Here is a 20,382-nt window from a genome sequence, read left to right as displayed (position 1 = left end):
ATGGCGGCGGGAGGCGGCGGCGGGGCGCGGCGGGGGCTGCTGAAGCGGAAGCCGAACTTCACGTTGCAGGAGATCGACATCCTGATGAGCGAGGTGCTCAAGTACGAGCAGCTGCTCTTCGGCGCCGCCGCCAGCACCGTTAACGCCTACGAGAAGCAGAAGATCTGGTGGCGCATCACCAACAAGATCAACGCCGCCGGTCGCAACCAGCGCGATATCGGCGAGGTGAAGAACCGGTGGCGGGGGCTGCGCCGCCGGGCCAACGATAAAATCACCCGGCACCGGCAGGAGAGGCAGGGACCCGCCGCTCGACCGGCCGCTCGACCCGGTAACGGCAACGGGAATAACGGGAATGGATCCGGGCCCGGCCCGCCCGAGCTCGGCCCCGGGCCCGCCGCCGGCTGGGGACAGCGCGGAGCCGCCGGTATCGACCCGCCGCTGCTCGGCGTCGAGGTGGTGGCGCCGCACGGTGGGTGCGGGGCGGGGGCACCGGGACACCGGGACACGGGGACCGGGACAGGGAGAGGTGCGGGGGGACCGGGACACGGGGACAGGGACACGGGGACAGGGACCGGGACATGGGGACCGGGACAGGGAGAGGTGCGGGGGGACTGGGACACGGGGATGGGGACCGGGACAGGAACATGGGGACCGGGACAGGGAGAGGTGCGGGGGGACGGGGACTGGGACAGGGACCGGGACATGGGGACCGGGACACGGACACGGGGACCGGGACAGGGAGAGGTGCGGGGTTACGGGAACCGGGACCGGGACACAGAGACAGGGACACGGACACGGGGACAGAGGGAGATGCGAGGGGACCAGGACAGAGACACGGACACGGGGACCGGGACATGGGGACAGGGACACGGGGACGGGGACAGGGAGAGGTGGGGGGGGACAGGGACACAGGGACTGGGAAAGGGACAGGGACACGGGGACAGGGAGAGGTGCAGGGGGACCGGGACAGGGACATGGACACGGGGACAGGGACACTGGGACTGGGACACGACACGGGGATGGGGGAACAGGAGAGGGAGATGGGGGACTGGAACATGGACACTGGGACCAGGACAGGAGCATGGGGGGACGGGGACAGGGACACGGGGGACGGGGACGGGGACGGGGGGGACTGGGGCGGGAACATGAGGACACTGGGACCAGGACAGGGAGATGGGGGACTAGGGAGGGACACAGGGGACACTGGGACCAGGACAGGTGCATGAGGGGACAGGGGCAGGGACACGGGGGACAGGGGAACAGGACAGGGAAATGGGGGACCGGGACATGGACACGGGGACCAGGACAGGTACGGGGGGACCAGGATGTGGACATGGGGGACAGGGGAACAAGACAGGGAGATGGGGGACTGTGGAGGGACACGGGGGCACTGGGACCAGGACAAGTGGGGGGGGACAGGGGCAGGGACACGGGGGACAGGGAGAGGTGGGGAGGGGACAGGGACATGGACACGGGGGACAGCGGAACAGGAGAGGGAGATGGGGGACTGGGACATGGACACTGGGACCAGGACAGGAGCATGGGGGGACCGGGACGTGGACATGGGGGATGGGGACATGGACATGGGGGACGGGGACAGGTGGGGGGAGGGACGACTGGGGCAAGGACACGAGGACACTGGGACCAGGACAGGGAGATGGGGGACTGCGACAGAGGCAGGGACACGGGGGACAAGGAGCAGGACATGGGGGACCAGGACTCTGTCAGGGGCATTGGGACCAGGACATGGGGGACCAGGACCAGGACGTGAGAGGAACCAGGACAGGGACACAGGGGACCAGGACCAAGGCACTGGGACCAGGACAGGCGTGTGGAGGGACAGGGACAGGGACGTAGGGAACCAGGACCAGGACAGGGACACTGGGACCATGACATGGGGGACCGGGACATGGATACAGGGGACAAAGGCAGGGATGTGGGGGACAGGGACATGGGGGCACTAGGACTGGGAGAGGGGCAGGGACACTGGGGACAAGGACCAGGACGTGGGGGGACCAGGACACAGACACAGGGGGACAGGACAGGGACATGGAGGACTGGGACAGGGACACGGGGGACCAGGATGGGGACACAGACACAGGGGAACAGGGCAGGGACGTGGCAGGACTGGGATGGAGACACAGACGTGAGGGGACTGGCATGGGGACATGGACTGGGACCAGGAGGTGCGAGAAACTGGGACAAGGGCAGTGGGACGAGGACGGGTGCATGGAGGGACTGGGGCAGGGACAGGGAGGGGACACAGACACAGGGGAGGAGGACAGGGATGTGGGGGGACCAGGACAGGGACATGGGGGGCCCTGGGCCAGGACAGGGGACTGAGAGCAGGACCAGGACTGGGACAAGGGCATGGGGCACCAGGATCAGGACAGGGGCATGGAAGGACATGGACAGGGGCAGGGACAAGGGACAGCGGCACTGGGATCGGGACAGGAGGATACCGGGATCAGGACAGGGACATGGGTGACTGAGATTAGGACAGGGACAAGGGACATGGGGGTACTGGGAGCAGGACAGGGATGAGAGGGCTGGGAACAGGACAGGGACATGGTGGGATTGGGACAGTGACATGGGCAGGACCAGGACAGGGACAAGGGACACAGGGGTACTGGGACCAGGACAGGGACATGGGGGGACCCGGATCAGAACAGGGACATGGGAGACCAGGACCAGGACAGGGACGTGTGGGGACCAGGACAGGGACATGGGGGTACTGGGACCACGCAGGGATGTGGGGGGACCACATTCGGGACAGGGATGTGGGAATACTGGGACCAGGAGAGGGACAAGGGACAGGGGATGGGGCTGAACCACGATGAGGGACCCGGGGAGTGGGGGTGCGTACGTACGGATGGGAGCAGGAGGGGGCGGGAGAGGGGACGTGGGAGCCCAGGGGTGGGGCCGGGGGGGCCGGGGGAAGCAGAGGCAGCAGGGGGTCGGGTCGCTCGCTCCGTGGGGAGATGGGGGGGTCCCGCCAGCTGCCCCGCGCTCTCCGTCCGTCCCGCAGGCATCAAGGAGGAGGCGGTGAAGGAGGAGCCGGTGGAGGTGAAGACTGAGCCCTTCCACGGCCCGGCCGCCGACGGCATCCCCGGCCGTGGCGCTGAGCGCCGGCTACCCCGCCCCGGCCCCCGCCCGCCCAGCGAGCTGTGCGAGGGCTGGAGCCAGAGCCCCCCGCGCCCCGCGCCCCCTGAACTCTCCCTCGGCGACCTGGGCGGGCAGCAGGAGCCGCTGGGCTCCGATTTCCCGAGCATCCTCTTCGAGCAAGAGGCCGAGCATCTCAATAACTGCGGCGCAGGCGAACCGGGACCCCCCGGGACAACGGGGCTGTCGGACGGGGCACCCGACTGCGCCCAGCTCACCCCAGCCGAAAAACGCATCGTCCAGTCTAACGAACGGCTGGTGCAGGAGATGCGAGCTTTCCGCCGGGAATACGCCGAGAGCCGCCGGGAGACCACCTCCGTCCTGCGCGTCATCGCCCAGGCGCTGGGCGGCCTCAGCCGCAGCTTGGCCGAAATCCGTGACCTCTACCTCCGGGAGCAGGCGGTCCCCAAACCCTGACCCCCCACGCAGCTGGCTGTGTGCGCCCGCGGCCGGCGGGGACCGCCCTGGGGACAACTTTTCCCCCTACCCCCCAGAACCCGCCTTCCTTCTTTTATTATTTTTATTATTTTTCTTTCCCCCCCCCCCTTCCCTCCATCCCACTTAAATAAAACTCAGCGCTGCCCCCCGGCTCGCCCCTCCCCGGGCTCCTTGCGGGGTTTTTGGGGGCGATGGGGTGCCCGCGGACAGGGCTGCCTGGTTTTTCCCTCAGCGGGAGCGATGGACTCGGCGCTCCCAAATTTAGCCGGCGCTTGGACCCCCCCTTCCCGGTGCCGGGGGGGATGAATCACCCCCAGAGCAGCCGTCCAAAATAGCCGGGGTGAATCACGCTCCCCCGGCGCCTGTTCCTCGCCGCCGGCTGTGAAGGGAGACGCGTCCCAGCTCCGGCGATTCGGAACGGGGGGGGCGGATGGAGGAATTGGCCTGGCACCCGCTGCCCCCATCCCGGGGCTGAATTTGTCGCTTTCTGCCCCAAAACGCCGCCGGGGCTGGGCAGGCAGCAGCGCTCCCGGGCTGGCTCGTCCCGCGTTTGGTGGGAATCAGCCATCCCCACCCCATTTTTGGATGGCGAAGCCCTGGGAGTGGGTGGGGGGAAGGGTGCAGCCCCCCACCCTGTCCCATTCCCCCCCCAGCACGGAGCCACGGACACCGGGTGTGGGGCACGAGACGTGGTTTAATGCCAACCCCGGCGGCAAAGAGCCGGGGCCGAATCCGGACGCGGGCGTGCGGGGGTGCGGCGATGCACGGCCCTCGGGGGACCCCCCTCCGGGCTCCCCTCCCATGGGCGCAACGGGGCCCTTGGCACCCAGAGCCGGGGCGGAGGCACCCACAAAGGGCCCAGTGTGCGGGACAAGGGCCGCCCTGTGCTGCCGGCGCGGGGTCAGCCCCGGGATGGCCGGGAAGGGCCTGATCCGGCCGCGGCTGGGGCACCCTCCCAGCCCCGTGGCGGGGGGACGAGGGCCCCCAGCCCGGCTCCGCTGGCCGGCGGCGGAAGGAGGGCGCCGGGGTCCCCGCGGGAGGAGGGTGCTGGGGTCCCCGCGGGTGCTCAGGCTCCGGGGTAGCTGGGCTGTGCCGGGACGTAGGGCGGAGGCGCTGCGGGGGGAGCAGGACGGGGTGTCAGCCCCCCGCCAGGCCACCGCGCCCCCCCGGGGAATAGGGGGGTCCCGTCCCCCCCCCGCGCTCACCTGTGGGGTTGTAGACGGGGGGGCCGGCGGGGTACAGCGGGTACTGGGCGGCGGGGCCAGCCGGCGGGTACATGGCCATGGGGGCGAAGCCGGGCTGGGGGGGCGCGGGGCCGGCTTTGGGGTCCATGGGGAAGGGGGCCGGGGGGGGGGGCGGGGGGGTAGCTGGAGAGCGGAATCTCCGGGCCTGCGGGAGAGATGGGTTGGGGGCTGCGGCACCCCGGGACGGGGACCGGGACGGAGCCCATGGCGCCCACGGGGGTCCACGGCCCTCGGGGAGGGTGGCGGGCACTGGGGTGGTCCCAGCAGCACCCACCCCAGTGCCCTCCCCCAACGCCCCCCGCACCCAAACCCCCCCCACCTTGCAGGGGGGTGCGGAGGTGCTGCCGGCGCTGGTACAGGTAGCAGCAGGAGCACATGAAGCAGCAGACGATGGTGGTGACGATGGCAATGAAGAGCACCACGGCCGAGGCGATGCCCGCGATGGTCTTGGGGCTGTGGGACACGGCGGGGACGTGGGGGAGCGGGGGGCACCCTCAGAGCACCCACCTGGGGACTGGGGGGACGGGGACGCCCAGACAAGCACCCAGTGCCACTGCCCAGCACCCAGCACCATCACCCAGCACCACTGTTCAGCACCCAACGCCCAGCACCCCTGCCCAGCACCCAGCACCACTGCCCAGCACCCAGCACAGCACTCAGTACCACTGCCCAGTGCTCAGCACCAGCACCCAGCACCACTGCTCAGCACCCAGCACCACTGCCCAGCACCTAGCACAGCACCCAGTACCACTGCCCAGTGCCCAGCACCCAGTACCAACACCCAATATCACTGCCCAGTGCCCAGTACAAGTGCCCAGCGTCCAGCACCAACACCCAGTACCCAGTACCACTGCCCAGCACCCTCCTGCAAGCACCCAGTGCCCAGCATCCAACCCCCATCACCCAGTCCCCAAAAGCAAGCACCCAGTGCCCAGCACCCAGCACCCAGTCTCCAAAGGCAAACACTCAGCACCCATCGCTGAGGCTCAGCACCCATGGCTGCAGCTCAGCACCCGCCCCCAGCACCTGAAGGCGAGGCAGTGGCGCTGCTGGCGCTCGGTGAGCAGGCGCAGGGGGTCGCGGCAGCAGTACCGCTGGTGGCACGTGCCGCAGCAGAAGGTGAAGAAGTCGCAGTCGAAGCCGGGGTGCCAGGAGCCGTTCCTGTCCACGTACCACAGGCAGTCCTCGCCCCCCGCCGCTGGGGACAGCCGCCCGTCACCGGGGCCTCGGGGCACCGCCAGCCAGGCCGCCGCCACCCCAGTGCCACCAGCATCGGCCCACGTCCTCCGTTCCCCACGTGCCGTCTCAGGGGGGCAGCCCGTACCCCGCTGCAGCCTGCCCCGTGCCCTGTGTCCCCCCCCACCCCACTGCAACCTGTCCCCATGTCCCCCTGGACCCCGCGCCATCCTGCCCCACATCCCTGTGGGTCCTGCTCCATCCTGCCCCACATCCCCCTGGATGCCGCTCCATCCTGCCCCACATCCCTGTGGGTCCTGCTCCATCCTGCCCCACATCCCTGCGGGCCCTGCTCCATTCTGCCCCACATCCCTGTGGGCCCCACGCCATCCTGCCCCACATCCCTGCGGGCCCCACGCCATCCTGCCCCACGTCCCTGCGGGCCCCGCTCCATCCTGCCCCACATCCCTGCGGGCCCCACGCCATCCTGCCCCACGTCCCTGCGGGCCCCGCTCCATCCTGCCCCACATCCCTGTGGGCCCCACGCCATCCTGCCCCACATCCCTGCGGGCCCCACGCCATCCTGCCCCACATCCCCCTGGATGCCGCTCCATCCTGCCCCACATCCCTGCGGGCCCTGCTCCATCCTGCCCCACGTCCCTGCGGGCCCTGCTCCATTCTGCCCCACATCCCTGCGGGCCCCACGCCATCCTGCCCCACATCCCTGCGAGCCCCACGCCATCCTGCCCCACATCCCTGCGGGCCCCACGCCATCCTGCCCCACATCCCCCTGGATGCCGCTCCATCCTGCCCCACATCCCTGCGGGCCCTGCTCCATCCTGCCCCACATCCCTGCGAGCCCCACGCCATCCTGCCCCACATCCCTGCGGGCCCCACGCCATCCTGCCCCACATCCCCCTGGACCCTGCACCATCCTGCCCCACATCCCTGCGGGCCCCGCTCCATCCTGCCCCACATCCCTGCGGGCCCCGCACCATCCTGCCCCACGTCCCTGCGGGCCCCACGCCATCCTGCCCCACATCCCTGCGGGCCCCGCTCCATCCTGCCCCACATCCCCCTGGACCCGCACCATCCTGCCCCACGTCCCTGCGGGCCCCACGCCATCCTGCCCCACATCCCTGCGGGCCCCGCTCCATCCTGCCCCACATCCCTGCGGGCCCCGCTCCATCCTGCCCCACATCGCCCTGGACCCCGCACCATCCTGCCCCACGTCCCTGCGGGCCCTGCTCCCTCACCCCAGCCCCCCAGGCCCCCTCCCCACCCGCCTGCCCCAGCACCGCCTCCAGGCTCTATTTCTGGCCCGAGCCACCTGCGCCCCCAGAAATAGCCCGGGGCGAGGCCTGGGGGCGGCCGGAGGCGCGGGGACGGCGGCCGGGAAGCCACCGGCCTTGGGCTGCTTCCCTCGAGGGTTGCAGCTCGCTCCCCACCATCGCCAAGGGGCTTCTCGGGGGTCTCGTATGGGGTTCACTCGCCGCCCAACGGGACCACGGCAGCCAAGTGGGGACACCGAGGCACGGCCCGCGTGGGTGGGAAGCACCCAAATCCCCCGGGAACGGGCATCCCGGCTCCAGCGGCCGCCGGCTCCGTGCACTCCCGGGGGCAAGCGGCTCCCGGGGACACCCCGAAAGCGGCAGATGGGGCGCAGCATGGCGGAGGGGACGATGCCCGCTGGTCACGGTCACGGCCGGTGGCACCGGCTCCCGCCCCGAGGTGCAGCGCGGTGCCAGCCGCCGGCACCGGGACCCCCCCGCCATGCCCCGGGACCCCCGGTGTCTCTTACCCAGCGAGGCGGCCACGGCCACCAGCACGGTGCCGGCCAGCGGCCAAGCGCTGCCGCCGGGTCCCATCCCGGGGCCGGGGCCCCCGCTCGGCGCTGCCCGGCGGCGGGGCCGGTGGAGCCGGCGGCGATGGAGCCCGGGGCCGTGGAGCCCGGGGCCGGTGCGGCGGGGCCGGTGGAGCCCGGGGCCGTGGAGCCCGGGGCCGGTGGAGCCCGGAGCCGGCGGAGCCCGGGCCCGGTGCGGCGGGGCCGGTGGAGCCCGGGGCCGGTGCGGCGGGGCCGGTGGAGCCCGGGGCCGTGGAGCCCGGGGCCGGTGCGGCGGGGCCGGTGCGGCGGGGCCGGTGGAGCCCGGGGCCGGTGGAGCCGGGGCCGGTGGAGCCGGGGCCGGAGCGGGCCCGCAGTGACGCCGCAGCCCGGCGCCGCTCGGTCCCTGCCCCGCGCCCCCCCGCGGCGGCGCCTCCCGCCGCAGCCGCCGGCCCCGGGCCCCGCCCGCCCCCGCCGGCCGCGGGCAGCGGCAGCGCCGGGGGCTCCGGGGTGGGACCCTTCCACCCCCTGCACCCCTTCCCCTGCACCCCGGCACCCCCCGGCGCCCTCCCCTGCACCCGTTCTGCGCCCTCCCAGCACCCCATCCCTCTGCTCAGCCTTGCACCCCTTCCCCTGCACCCCCTCCCCACCCCGGCACCCCATCCCCTGCACCCCACCCCTGCACCCTTCCCCTGCACCCTTCCCCTGCACCCCTTCCCCTGCACCCCGGCACCCCCCGGCGCCCTCCCCTGCACCCGTTCTGCGCCCTCCCAGCACCCCATCCCTCTGCTCAGCCTTGCACCCCTTCGCCTGCGCCCCTTCCCCACCCCTGCACCCCACCCCTGCACCCCTTCCCCTGCACCCCACCCCTGCACCCTTCCCCTGCACCCTTCCCCTGCACCCATTCTGTACCCCTCCTGGCACCCAATCCCTCCGCTCGTCCTTGCGCCCCTTCCCCTGCCCTGCACCCCTCCCCTGCACCCCTGCCTTTCACAGCCCCCGCTCCCCCTTCCCCTGCACCCCATCCTTTCGCTGCCCCCCTGCTCCCCATCATTCCCCTTCCCAGCACCCATTCTCCTACCCCATCCTTCCCCTGCACCCCTCCCCCTTCCCCTGCACCCCTTTCCTTCCCAACCCCTGCACCCCCTCCCCTGCACCCTTCCCCTGCACCCCTTTCCTTCCCCACCCGGGCACCCCACCCCCCCCCCCCGGCACCCTTCCGCTGCCCCCCTGCTCCCCATCGTTTCCCTTCCCAGCACCCCTTCCCCTGCCCCATCCTCTCCCTGCCCCCCATCCCTCCGCTTGTCCTTGCACCCCTTCCCCTGCCCCCCTTTCCCTCCCCACCCCTGCACCCCTTCCCCTGCCCCCCGCCTTTCACAGCCCCTGCTCCCCCATCCCCTGCACCCCATCCCCATCCCCTGCACCCCTTCCCTTGCACCCCTTATTTCCCTCCCCCCTGCACCCCATCCCTTCACCCACCCTTGCACCCCTTCCCCTGCCCCCCTCCTGTCCAGCCCCCGCACCCCTTCCCTTCCCATCCCCCATCCCTCCCCCGCACCCCCGCACCCCCGCACCCCTGCACCCCATCCTTTCCACTACCCCTCCCCTGCCCCTGCACCCCCTTTCCCAGCACCCCCACCAGCTCGCTGGGTGCCGGGGGGCCACGGCCGGACCGAGGCACCCGCCTTGGCACCAGGGTCACCCCGGCATTACCCCGAGCCCACCCGCCCACCGGGGCCCGATCCTGGCACCAGCACCAGCTCCAGGGGAGGGGGGACCCGGCAGGGGACAGGGCTGGGGACGGAGGTGACGCGTCCCGAGGGGCCGGCGAGGACAGGAGCACCCCAACGACCACCTTTATTAGAGACCAAGGCCCCCAGCCGAGGATGGCGGTGGCACCGTCGGCACCGGGGTCGCGGTGGCGGTGAGGGGACACGAGGAGGGGGGGGACCAGCCCCAGCCACCCCGGCCCGGCCCCGCGCACCCCAGGACGTCCACTGTCCCTGGGCCAGCCAGGCCGTGCCCCCCCCGGCGGGGGGGGGGGCTCCACGCTTACACTTGTGTGACGATCTCGCCGTTCTCAGGCACGTAGACCTGCACGGGCACGCCGTCCGGGGAGCGCCGCAGGACGCGGATCGGGGGCGCCTGCGTGGGAGAAGGAGCCCGTGGGTGCCGGCACCCCTCCCCGCGCCGGGGCAGCACCCCGGGGTGCACATCCCGGGGCGGGGGCTGGGGAGGGGGGGGTGTTTGCGGGGGCACGGCTGCGGGTGCCGGCTTGCCCGGCCCGGGTCCCGGCTGTGCCGTGGGTGCCGGCCGATCCGGCACGCCGCGCCGGTGTGCCGCGGTCTATTGCGTGCACCCATCCCGGCGGGACCCCCCAGGGAGAGGGGGGGACCCCCATGCGCACGGGGACCTCGGTTCTGCCCCAGGGACCCACGTGGGAACCCGGGTCCTGCGCGTGGGACCCTGGGTGTGACCGGAGGGACCCTTTGTGGGACCCCCATCCTGCCCCAGGGACCCTCAGGGGACCCCAGGGACCCTCGTGGGACCCCGGTCCTGCCCCAGGGACCCTCGGGGGACCCCAGGCCCTGCTCGTGGGACCCTCGTGGGACCCCAGGGACCCTTTGTGGGACCCCAGTCCTGCCCCAGGGACCCTCGTGGGACCCCAGGGACCCTTTGTGGGACCCCAGTCCTGCCCCAGGGACCCTCGTGGGACCCCAGGGACCCTCATGGGACCCCAGACCTTCCCCAAGGGACCCTCAGAGGGTCCCCATCCTGCCCCAAAGGACCTTGAGGGACCTTGGTCCTGTGCCCAAGACCCTCACAAGACCCTGGTCCTGGCCATGGGACCTTCTCAGGACCCCAATCCTGCCCTAAGGACCCTTCTGGGACCCTGGGCCTGCCCCAGGGACCCCCTTGGGACCTGGTCTGCCCCAGGGGACCTTCACCAGTCCTGTCCTGCGGACCCTCGGAGGTCCCCAGTCTTGCCCCAAGGGACCTCATGGGACCCCAATTCTTCCCCCGTGATCGCCTCAGGACCCCGATCCTCCCCCTGGGACCCCCTCAGGATCCTGCTCCTGCCCCAGGGACCCTCGTGGGACCCCAGGCCTGGCCTGTGGGACCCCGGACCTGCCCTGAGGGACCCTCAGAGGGTCCTGACCCTGCCCCAGGGGACCTTGGTCCTGTCCCCAAGACCCTCCTGAGACCATGGTCCTGCCCCAGGGCCCTTCATGGGATCCCACTCCTGCCCCAAGGACCCTCATGGGACCCCAGTTCTTCCCTATGGACCCCCTCAGGACCCCACTCCTGCTCTGGGGACCCTCATGGGACCCCACCCACGCCACTTGTCCCTGAACCACCCCTCAGGGTGACAACTCATGTCACCCAGTCACCCTGAGGGCAGCACCCAGGGGGTCCCCATATGGGGCCGAGCACCGCGGTGCCCCCCACTCTCCCATGTCCCCTCTCCCGTCCTGGCACCAGCCGGACCCCGTGCCCTACCTGAGCCCGCGGCAGGAGTCCACGGGTGATGGGCACGTCCCTGGTGGTGCCACCACGGGGTCCCCGAAAGGCCCCTTGCCGGTCAAGGGAGTGGGGACGGGCACCCCGCAGCCGGGCACGCTGGTGCCATGACTTGAGCTCCTCGGTCACGGCCGCCTTGGAGAGCCCCCGGCCCCCCGCCGGCGCGTAGTCCTTGAGCGAGGGGGTGCGCACGATGCGGCTGTGCGAGGGCACCAGGCGTTGGTAGCGTAACGGGGCCAGATCCTGCTCGTAGAGGAAAGCCGGGGGGCCGGCGGGTGGCAGGAACTGGTGGGCACCCCGGGGGTAATAACCGGGTTCGGCGAGGGGTGGTGGGACCGGGGGGCGCGGGAAGGAGACATCGGGGCTGCTGCTGCCCGGGGAGGTGGCGTGGGAGATGCTGGAGAGGTCGGAGATGCTGTCGTCGGAGCTGGAGCGGCACGCGGGGACGGGGGTCGGGATGCAGGAGGTGGGCACCGTCACCGTGTAGTAGGTAGGACGCCGGCGGGGTACGGCACTGCGGCCCCGCGGCTCGCCGGGCTGCCAGCACGCCTCCACCCTGCGGGCAGGAGGGCCGCGGCTGCAGACGGACCCTTCCCCTCGCCGCCCGCCCGAAAGTCAGGGCGAGCAGGGGGAAAGGGTGGCTGGGGGGTGCTGGGGCTGAGCACCCCGTGGGTGCCGCCTCCCTGTGGGGTCAGCTCCAGCCTCCCCGTGGGGTTGCCTCCATCCTCCTCCCCAGGGATTTATGTCCATCCTCCCCATAGGGTTGGCTCCATCCTCCCCTTGCTGTTATCTCCAACATCCTCCCCATGGGGTTATCTCCATCACCTCCGTAGGGTTAGCTCCTGCCCATGGGACTATCTCCATCCTCCTCCCCATGGCTTTAGCTCTATTATCTCCATGGGGTTAGCTCCATCCTCCTCCCCAGGGATTTATGTCCATCCTCCCCATAGGGTTAGCTCCAACCTCCTCCCCATAGGGTTGGCTCCATCCTCCTCATAGGGTTGCCTCCATCCTCCTCCCCAGGGATTTATGTCCATCCTCCCCATAGGGTTAGCTCCAACCTCCTCCCCATAGGGTTGGCTCCATCCTCCCCTTGGTGTTATCTCCAACATCCTCCCCATGGGGTTATCTCCGTCCTCTCCATAGGGTTAGCTCCTGCCCATGGGACTATCTCCATCCTCCTCCCCATGGCTTTAGCTGCATTATCTCCATGGGGTTAGCTCCAACGTCCTCCCCAAGGGGTTATCTCCATCCTCCTCCCCAAGGGGTTATCTCCATCCTCCCTTGCAGAAGCCCTTGTCCCCCCTCCCCACGCACAGGCCATACCTCAGGGATTGGGACTGTCCCCGCCGGCCCGATGGCTCCGGGGTGCTGGGAGCGCTGGAGCCCGCCTGCCGGCACAGCACCAGGGTCCTGATGGGGACGAAGCGGTAGGGAGGGACGTCCCCCGTCCTGGGCGCCGGCGAGGCTGCGGGGTCGGGGCTGCCGGGGGCTGAGGGGGCGGCGGAGGTGGCCGGCGGGGACCCGGGGTAGCACCGGGACCCCTGGGTTTCCCCATCCCTGGGGTCGACGCCGGGTTTTTTGGCCTTCTCGTAGGGTCTGTCGAGGCTGGTCTCCCGCCAGGGACTTGGGGGGGCCGGCGGCGGCCCCGACGCCTCCTCCTCGGCGGGCTCCTCGGGGGACGGGGACCCCCGCGGGGTGGCGGGTCCCAGCGGCCGCGTCTCCTCTGCGGGAGAGACGGAGGGCTGGGATGGAGGGGACAGACGGGGGCACCCCGATGTCCCCCAGCCCGGTCCCCGCAGCCCCCTTACCCTCCTCCAGCAGGACGGCATCCGACAGGGAGCTCTCGTCGGAGGCGCTGAGCTCTGCGGGGCAGGGGACGGGTGAGAACGGTGCCGGTGCCGCCGGCGGGAGCCAAAACGCTCCCACGGAACCCGCCGCCACCCAGCGCGTCCCCGGAGGCCTCCGCTCCCCCTCTCCCACGCCGCCTGTCCCGACACGCTCCGGGACGGTGGCGGTACCGGCCGGGCCGGCTTTGCCGAGCCATGTGCCGGCGCTGCGGGCAGCTCCCAGCCTGCCCAGGCCGGGCAGGAGGAGGGGTGCTGGGCAGGTTTGGGGGGCACCAGGGGGGAAGGAGCCACTGCCACCGTGTCCCCAGGCCATGGCGGGTGACGGACGCGGAAGCCCGGGGAGGGCGGCGGGGACAGAGCCGAGGCCGAGGCACGCGCGGGGGCGATGGGGACCCGCTTGGACGGCTGCCACCGGGATGGGGACGTGGCAGCCGGGCCAAATCCTGGGGTGCGCTCACTGGGGATGGCGGATCGGGGGGCAACCACGGGGTGCGATCAGCAGGGGTGAAGTATTGGGGTGCATTCACGGGGGTGCATACAGCAGGGGATGGCGGATCGGGGTGCAGTCACCAGGGATGAAGTATTGGGGTGCTTTCACATGGGTGCAATCACCGGGGATGAAGTATTGGGGTGCATTCACGGGGGTGCAATCATCAGGGATGGTGTATCGGGGTGCAGGCACTGCGGATGAAGTATTGGGGTGCATTCACCAGGGACCACATGTCAGGGTGCATTCATCAGGGTGCTTTTAACAGGGATGAAGTATTGGGGTGCATTCGCCAGGGTGCACCCATCGGGGAGGGCGTATCGGGGTGCTTTTGCTGGGAGGGGAGGATTGGGGTGCATTCCCGGGGAAAGCAGATTGGGGGGCAGGCACCAGGGATGGCATTTCAGGGGGCATCCGGGGGGTGCATGCACTGGGGATGGGGAATTGGGGTGCACCCAGGGGGGTGCATCCACTGGGGATGGGGAACTGGGGTGCATGCACTGGAGATGGTGTATCGGGGTGCAGCCAGGGGGGTGGATTCACCAGGGATAGGGAATTGGGGTGCATTCATCAGGGATGGCATATTGGGGTGCATCCAAGGGGGTGCATTCACTGCAAATGGAGGACTGGGGTGCATCCAGGGGGGTGCATTCATCAGGGTACGGGGAATTGGGGTGCATGCACTGGGGATGGTGTATCGGGGTGCATCCAGGCAGCTGCATCCACTGTGGATGGGGGACTGGGGTGCATTCAGGGGGGTGCATCCACTGGGGATGGGGAATTGGGGTGCATCCAGGGGGGTGCATCCACTGGGGATGGGGAATTGGGGTGCATGCACTGGGGATGGTGTATCGGGGTGCAGCCAGGTGGCTGCATCCACTGCGGATGGAGGATTGGGGTGCATCCAGGGGGTGCATTCACCAGAGATAGGGAATTGGGGTGCATTCACTGGGGATGGCACATTGGGGTGCATCTAGGGGGGGTGCATTCATCAGGGTACGGGGAACTGGGGTGCATGCACTGGGGATGGTGTATCGGGGTGCATCCAGGCAGCTGCACCCACCGCGGATGGAGGATTGGGGTGCATCCAGGGGGGTGCATTCACTGCGAACGGAGGACTGGGGTGCATGTGCCAGGGATGGCCTATCGGGGCGCATGCACCAGGGGCACCCAAGCAAGCTGCACCCATTTCTGCCTCCCTGACCTCCAGCATCGCCCAAAGGAGCCACCGCCAGCCGGGGGGGCACACGGGGGGCTCACCCTCGGCAGCACCGGTTCCACCGCCGGCAGGCAGAGGCCGTCGGCCGGCCAGGAGCCGTCGTTGGTTGAGGATGTTCTCCAGGTCCTTCAGCTTCTGCTCCTCCAGCAGTGCCGCCGTCTGCCGGCGCTTGCGGAGCCGCTTGCTGATGTTCTCCTCCCGGCAGAGACGCCGGGCGGCCTTGGCGATCTGCAGCTGCAGCGCCAGGTCCCGCTCCAGGGCGCTCAGCGGGTCCTGGGGACGGAGGGGACACGCGCTCGGCACCCCGCCACCACCCGTCACGCTTGCACGCTAACGAAGGCTTTGCCTAACGAGGGGGAATATGGATTTCTCCCATGGGATGGGGATGGTGACATCTCCGGGTGACACCTGGGCATCTTCCGCAGCTCCGGGATGGGATGGAGAGGGGGCCCCGCCGCCCACCCCGGGGACCCCCCGCCCCGCTCGCACCCCGGGGAGCCCCTCACCGCCCCGCGCAGGACGAGGGTCTCATCCAGCTTGAAGGCGGCACCGATCCTGCGCCGGACCTTGGGGGGCTTCTCGCCGGCTTTCAGGGGGTACTCGCGGGGCAGCGTCCCCGTCAGCTCCTGGGGACGGCACGGGGACACTGAGCCGCTGCGGCGGCGGCGGGGGGTGCGGGCAGGGTGTCCCCCCCAGCCCCGCTCACCGCCTCGCGCAGGCAGAGCCGCCGCAGCTCCTGCACGCAGCCCTCCAGCCGGGCCTCCAACGCCTGCTGCTGCCTGCGCCCTGCCTGCGCCCGCTCCTTCAGGGGCGACACGGGGCTGTCGGGGCCTGGGGACGGACGGACGGACGGAGGGACGGGCGGGCGGACGCCTGCTGAGATGCACCCAGAACCCACCCCCCCGCCCCCAGCCTCCCTGCCTCAGTTTCCCCCCAGCCCCAGGGGGAGGAAAAGCAGCCGTGAGCCCCCACCCCCTGCCCCCCCCGCAGCACCCATGGGTGCTCGGGCTCCCCCGGGGCAGCCGTGATTTCCCAGCGCGGGGGGGGGGGGGCACGGGGAAGGTTTCGCCCTGACTCAGCCATCCTCCAGCGAAACCCGGCTGAGTCAAAGCCGGCCCGGGGCCCCCCCCCGCCACCCTTGAGGGCCCCCCCGAAACCGGGGGAACCCCCATTTCCCCAACCCCCCCCCCCCGCCGAGGAGGTTTTGTGTCTCCCCAGGGCGGCTCCATGCACCGAAGTGCCCCGTTCTCAGCCGGAGGGGGGGGGGTCACATCTATAAGAGCACATATGGGGGCACCCCAAGACCTTCCCCCCCCCCAGATACCCCCCCAGCGCTCACCCGAATGCAGCATGATCCCGCTGTCGGTGTCGCTCGCCTCCCCCATGCCAGGCCGGGACCCTACGGGCGACAGCAGGGAGACGCCTTGTCCCCGCGTCACCCCCCGGGGAGCACCCACGGGTGCGCACCCCCCCGCACCCCCCCCAACCCCCAGCATCGCCCCGTCTTTCCCGGCCGCCGGCTCCGGCAATGGCGGCAAGGGGGAGGAAGGCGAGGCCGTGTTTGCTTTGCCTGCCTTCTTGTAGGTCCTACAATAAACAAAGGTGTGCGAACACGTGCGTGGCAGCCGGGGTTGCCTGGATGAGACCCATCCCGGGGGCAAAGGTGGTCGGGGTGCGGCGGGGGGGGATGGGGGCCCTCGCTCCCGCCCCGGCCGGTTTCGCTGGGCGCCTCTCCCAGTTTTGATTTCTTTTCCGTCTGGGCTGGAGGCGGCTCCCGGGGTGGGGGCGGCTGCCGGCCCTGGGAAAGCGGCCCCCCCCGGCGCCCCGGCGCCCCGACCCCCCCCTGCTCTTGGCCGGGGTGGGGGGCGAGCGGGTGGGAGCGGGGCGGGTGGGGGGGGTTGCTCGCCCCCGCTTTTGCATTGCTTTTGCCCCCACCGTGCCTCAGTTTCCCCCGGCGGGACGGGGAGCGGCGTGGGGAAACTGAGGCAGGGAAGGGTTGGGGGGTGCCGGGGGGGTCCGCGGCGGGGCCGGGGGGCGATGCCTTACCTGGGCGCTCGCCGCCGCTGCCGGCTCTGCTGCGCCCGGGACACGGGGACGTGTTTTGACTTGAGGCGGAGGGGAGGAGCGGGTGAGCAACACCTTCCCCGGCCGCCGCCGCCGGCAGCGCCCGCGCCCGCGCCGCCCCACGCGCCCCGGCCTCCGCCCCGCGACGACGACGATGGCGGCAGCGACGAGGGCCTGCCCGCCTGCGGGGCTCGGCACGGCACGGCACGGCGCTGGGTGTGGTGGCGTGGCAAAGTACAGTGCGGTGTGGCACGGCGCGGTGTGCCATGGTCCGGCATGGCATAGTAGGGCATGGTATGGCATGGTATGGTATGGCATGGCACGGTATGGTATGGCCTGGCATGGTATGGCACGATATGGCGCAACTTGACACGCCGCAGCATGGTGCAGCATGGCACTGGTGTGGCGTGGCACAGTGTGGAAAGAGCATGGCACGGCATGGCACGGTATGGTATGGCGTGGTACGGCATAGTAAGGCATGATATGTGGCACAGTACGGCCTGGCACAGCACGGCATGGCATGGTGCGGCATGGCACGGCACAGCGTGGCACAACATGGCGCGACGCGGCGCAGCATGGCACGGCACAGCCTGGCGCTGCCTGGCACAGCACGGCACGGGTGGAGGCTCCATCCCCAGTGCCGAGCGGGTCCCAGCCAAGCCCGGGGACACCGTCCCCATCCCTGCCGCGGCGGGTGGCCGGGGGGGTCAAACCCTTGGGGTTGGCATCCCCAAAACGCCGGAGGGTGGGCCGGGAGCCGAGCCCGGCAGGGCGGGAGGTTGGCGGTGCTGCCCTGGCACTGCCACCGCTGTCCCTTCCCCGGAGCGGGGACCCGCTGGGAGCCGAGGCAGCCGGTCCTGTCCCCGGCCCCAGGCAGGAGGGGACGGGTGAGGGGCAGCGCCAGGCCAGTGCCAGGGCTGTGCCAGGCCGTGGGAACGGTGCTGCCGCGGCCGCCGGCGCGGTGTGAGATGAATCAGGGCGGCTGGCGCGGGTGAGTCGGCCACATCCTGCGCTGCCGGCACGGGGCAGGTGGCGGAAAGTGTGTCTCAGCCCCGCGGGACGGTCCCACAGCCCGGGGATGAGAGGGCAGGGTGCAGGCAGGGTGCAGGCAGGGTGCAGGCAGGGTGCAGGCAGGGGAGGTGCAGGCAAGGGCTGCTGGCAGGAGAGGAGCGGCAAGCGTGCGGAGAGCAGAGGTACAGGCGGGGGAGATGCAGGCAGGGGTGCGGGCAGGAGAGGTGCAGGCAGGCTGCAAGGAGGGGTACAGACAGGAGAGGTGCTGGCAGGGTGCGGGCAGGGTGCAGGCAGGAAGAGCTGCAAGCAGGGCAGGCACAGGCCAGGGGTGCAGGCAGGGTGCAGGCAGGGTGCAGGCAGCAGAGGCGCAGCAAGCGTGCAGGCAGCGAAGCCAGCCCCAGGCAGCTGCAGGCAGGCGTGCAGGCAGCGGCGGTGCCCCTGCACCTCCACAAACTCCCCAACGCCTTCCCCCCACCCGCGGCTCCCCGATGTCCCCGAGTCCCTCCGTGACTTGGGGGGGGGCCACCCCATCTTTGCCAGGGCCACCCCTTGCCCAACGGCACAAGGACGGGGTGCAGGAACCCCGCGGCGCCGAGAAAGGGCGGATTTGGGGAAAAAGGGCAGATTTGGGGAGAAAAAAGGTGGATTTGGAGAAAAAAAGGGTTTTTTTTCTCAGTGTGTCCCCGCACCGGGCAGAGCTGCCGGCAGCCCTGCTGGCACCGAACCCCCCCGGCGGGCGGTAAAAACAGCTTGAGGACTAAAATATGTCATTAGTGATAAGGTTAGATTTGTATTAATGGGAATTAAATTGGAATCAAAACCAGGTTCCCGCTGCCGAAGCCGTCCCTTGTGAGAGCATCTCGGGGGGGGGGGATGGGGCGGAGGGGGGCGATGCTGGGGTCGGATCCTGCCTGCGCTGAGGCTGCGGGCAGGGCACGGGGCGGCAGCGGCCTCGGGAATCGCGCCGGGATGGGCTGGGCCTGGGTTACGGCCGGGGAGCGGGTGGGACGGCGGGGACGGCGGTGGCACCCGGGGACGCTGGGGAGGAAGGGGGGGGGACTCACCCCGGGGTGGCCCCGTGGGACCCCCGGTGCCGGCCGGAGCTCGGTCCCGCTCCCGCGCCGGGGAGGGTCTTGGTCCGGATTCGGCCACCGAAGAGGAGGCTGGAGTCGGTGGCGGAGGAAGGGGTGGCTGCGCCGGGACCCGTCCCCGGTGCGTGGGGACCGAAGGGACATCGGGGCCGGCAGCGTCCGTCCATCAGGGCGTAGATGAGGGGGTTGATGCAGCTGTTAACGAAGGCCAGGCAGGTGCTGCCGGCCACCACCCACCTCAGGGCCACCTCCTGCCCCTGGGACAGGACCAGCGTCCCCTTGGCGAGGAAGAAGAGCACCACCTTGCAGGTGTTGAGGGGCAACCAGGAGCAGAGGAAGGCTGCGACGATGGTGACGATGGCGCGGTGGGAACGCCGGACGCCCCTGCCCAGCCGGACGTGACGCTGGAGCCGGCAGTAGATGGAGCAGTAGCAGAAGGAGATGACCCCCAAGGGCAGGAGGAAGGTGAGGAAGACCATGACCAGGCTGAAGTCCTCTCCATCTTCATCCCAGCAGTCGTCCCCATCCAGCCGCCGGTACGCCAGGGACGGGGCGCCCAGGAGGAGGGACGCTGCCCAGATGATGCCGCAGGTGACGCGGACGTGCCTCCGGGAACCCATCATCTTGGTGTCCAGCATCTTCCTGATGACCAGGTAGCGCTCCACGCTGAGGGCGGTGAGGAAGAGGATGCTGGAGCAGCGGTTGACGGCAATGGCGTAGCTGCTCACCTTGCAGAGCCCTTCGCCGAGCAGCCAGCGGTTCCCCCGGGCCCCCGCCGCTACCCAGAAGGGCAAGGTGCAGACGAAGATGACATCGGCCACCGCCAGGTTCAGCACGAAGGTGTCCACCATCCTCTTGCCCCTGCCCTTCTTGGCCATCAGCACGATGACGAAGAGGTTCCCCACGAGGCCGAGGAGGAAGATGAAGGAGTAGAAGATGGGGATGAAGACGGAGGTGAAGAAGACCTCCCACCTGGAGGAGACCTCCCAGTTCCCCGTCACGTTGGTCACTGGTGAGTAATCGTAGTCGGCCGAGCCAACGAGCTCCTCGGGAGCCATGGCGGTGGCCAGGTGCCCTCCCCGGTGCCCGGGGCGGTGCTCACCGCGCTCAGCGGTTGGGTTGTTGATCTGAAATCTGCTCAAAAACAGCATCTCGCACTTCCTTTCCAACAGGGCAAGGGCTGTGGGGTGGAAGGGGCAGGAGGTGAAGCGCATTTAATTTTGGAAACAGAAAAAAAAAAAACCAAAACCCAATGAGAAGAAAGAAACCCCCCCAAAAAAGGAGGGGGAAGAGGAA

At 70.3% G+C, this 20,382-nt stretch overlaps 4 protein-coding genes across 4 annotated transcripts; 1 reads left to right on the top strand and 3 right to left on the bottom strand.

Moving 5' to 3' along the window:
* Positions 1-3,751, top strand: LOC309599151 (uncharacterized protein; the record flags this gene model as incomplete). Its single annotated transcript, XM_082330367.1, has 2 exons — positions 1-469; positions 3,029-3,751. 2 exons carry the CDS (start codon positions 1-3, stop codon positions 3,577-3,579), a joined length of 1,020 nt encoding a protein of 339 aa, XP_082186493.1. The 3' UTR covers positions 3,580-3,751.
* A 773-nt stretch (positions 3,752-4,524) lies between these two features.
* Positions 4,525-8,092, bottom strand: SHISA4 (shisa family member 4). The gene is given in 6 exon segments (XM_082330491.1): positions 4,525-4,713; positions 4,806-4,953; positions 4,955-4,989; positions 5,164-5,297; positions 5,871-6,042; positions 7,822-8,092. Coding segments are annotated over 6 exon segments (603 nt in total). The 5' UTR covers positions 7,889-8,092; the 3' UTR covers positions 4,525-4,666.
* A 1,802-nt stretch (positions 8,093-9,894) lies between these two features.
* Positions 9,895-16,305, bottom strand: INAVA (innate immunity activator; the record flags this gene model as incomplete). Its single annotated transcript, XM_082329992.1, has 8 exons — positions 9,895-9,987; positions 11,344-11,920; positions 12,691-13,090; positions 13,176-13,229; positions 14,962-15,193; positions 15,427-15,546; positions 15,627-15,751; positions 16,260-16,305. The coding sequence occupies 8 exons, from the start codon at positions 16,303-16,305 to the stop codon at positions 9,895-9,897; spliced, it is 1,647 nt and encodes a 548-aa protein (XP_082186118.1).
* A 2,493-nt stretch (positions 16,306-18,798) lies between these two features.
* Positions 18,799-20,144, bottom strand: LOC309598907 (putative G-protein coupled receptor 25; the record flags this gene model as incomplete). Its single annotated transcript, XM_082329934.1, is given in 2 exon segments — positions 18,799-19,112; positions 19,115-20,144. Coding segments are annotated over 2 exon segments (1,344 nt in total).
* Positions 20,145-20,382: the final 238 nt, after the last annotated feature.

Source organism: Platalea leucorodia (genome assembly GCF_965183815.1).
Source record: "Platalea leucorodia genome assembly, chromosome: 19".
In the NCBI taxonomy this organism is placed as follows: Eukaryota; Metazoa; Chordata; class Aves; order Pelecaniformes; family Threskiornithidae; genus Platalea; species Platalea leucorodia.
The sequence above is the reverse complement of the archived record's forward strand: the minus strand, read 5'-3'. Positions and strand labels throughout refer to the sequence as shown.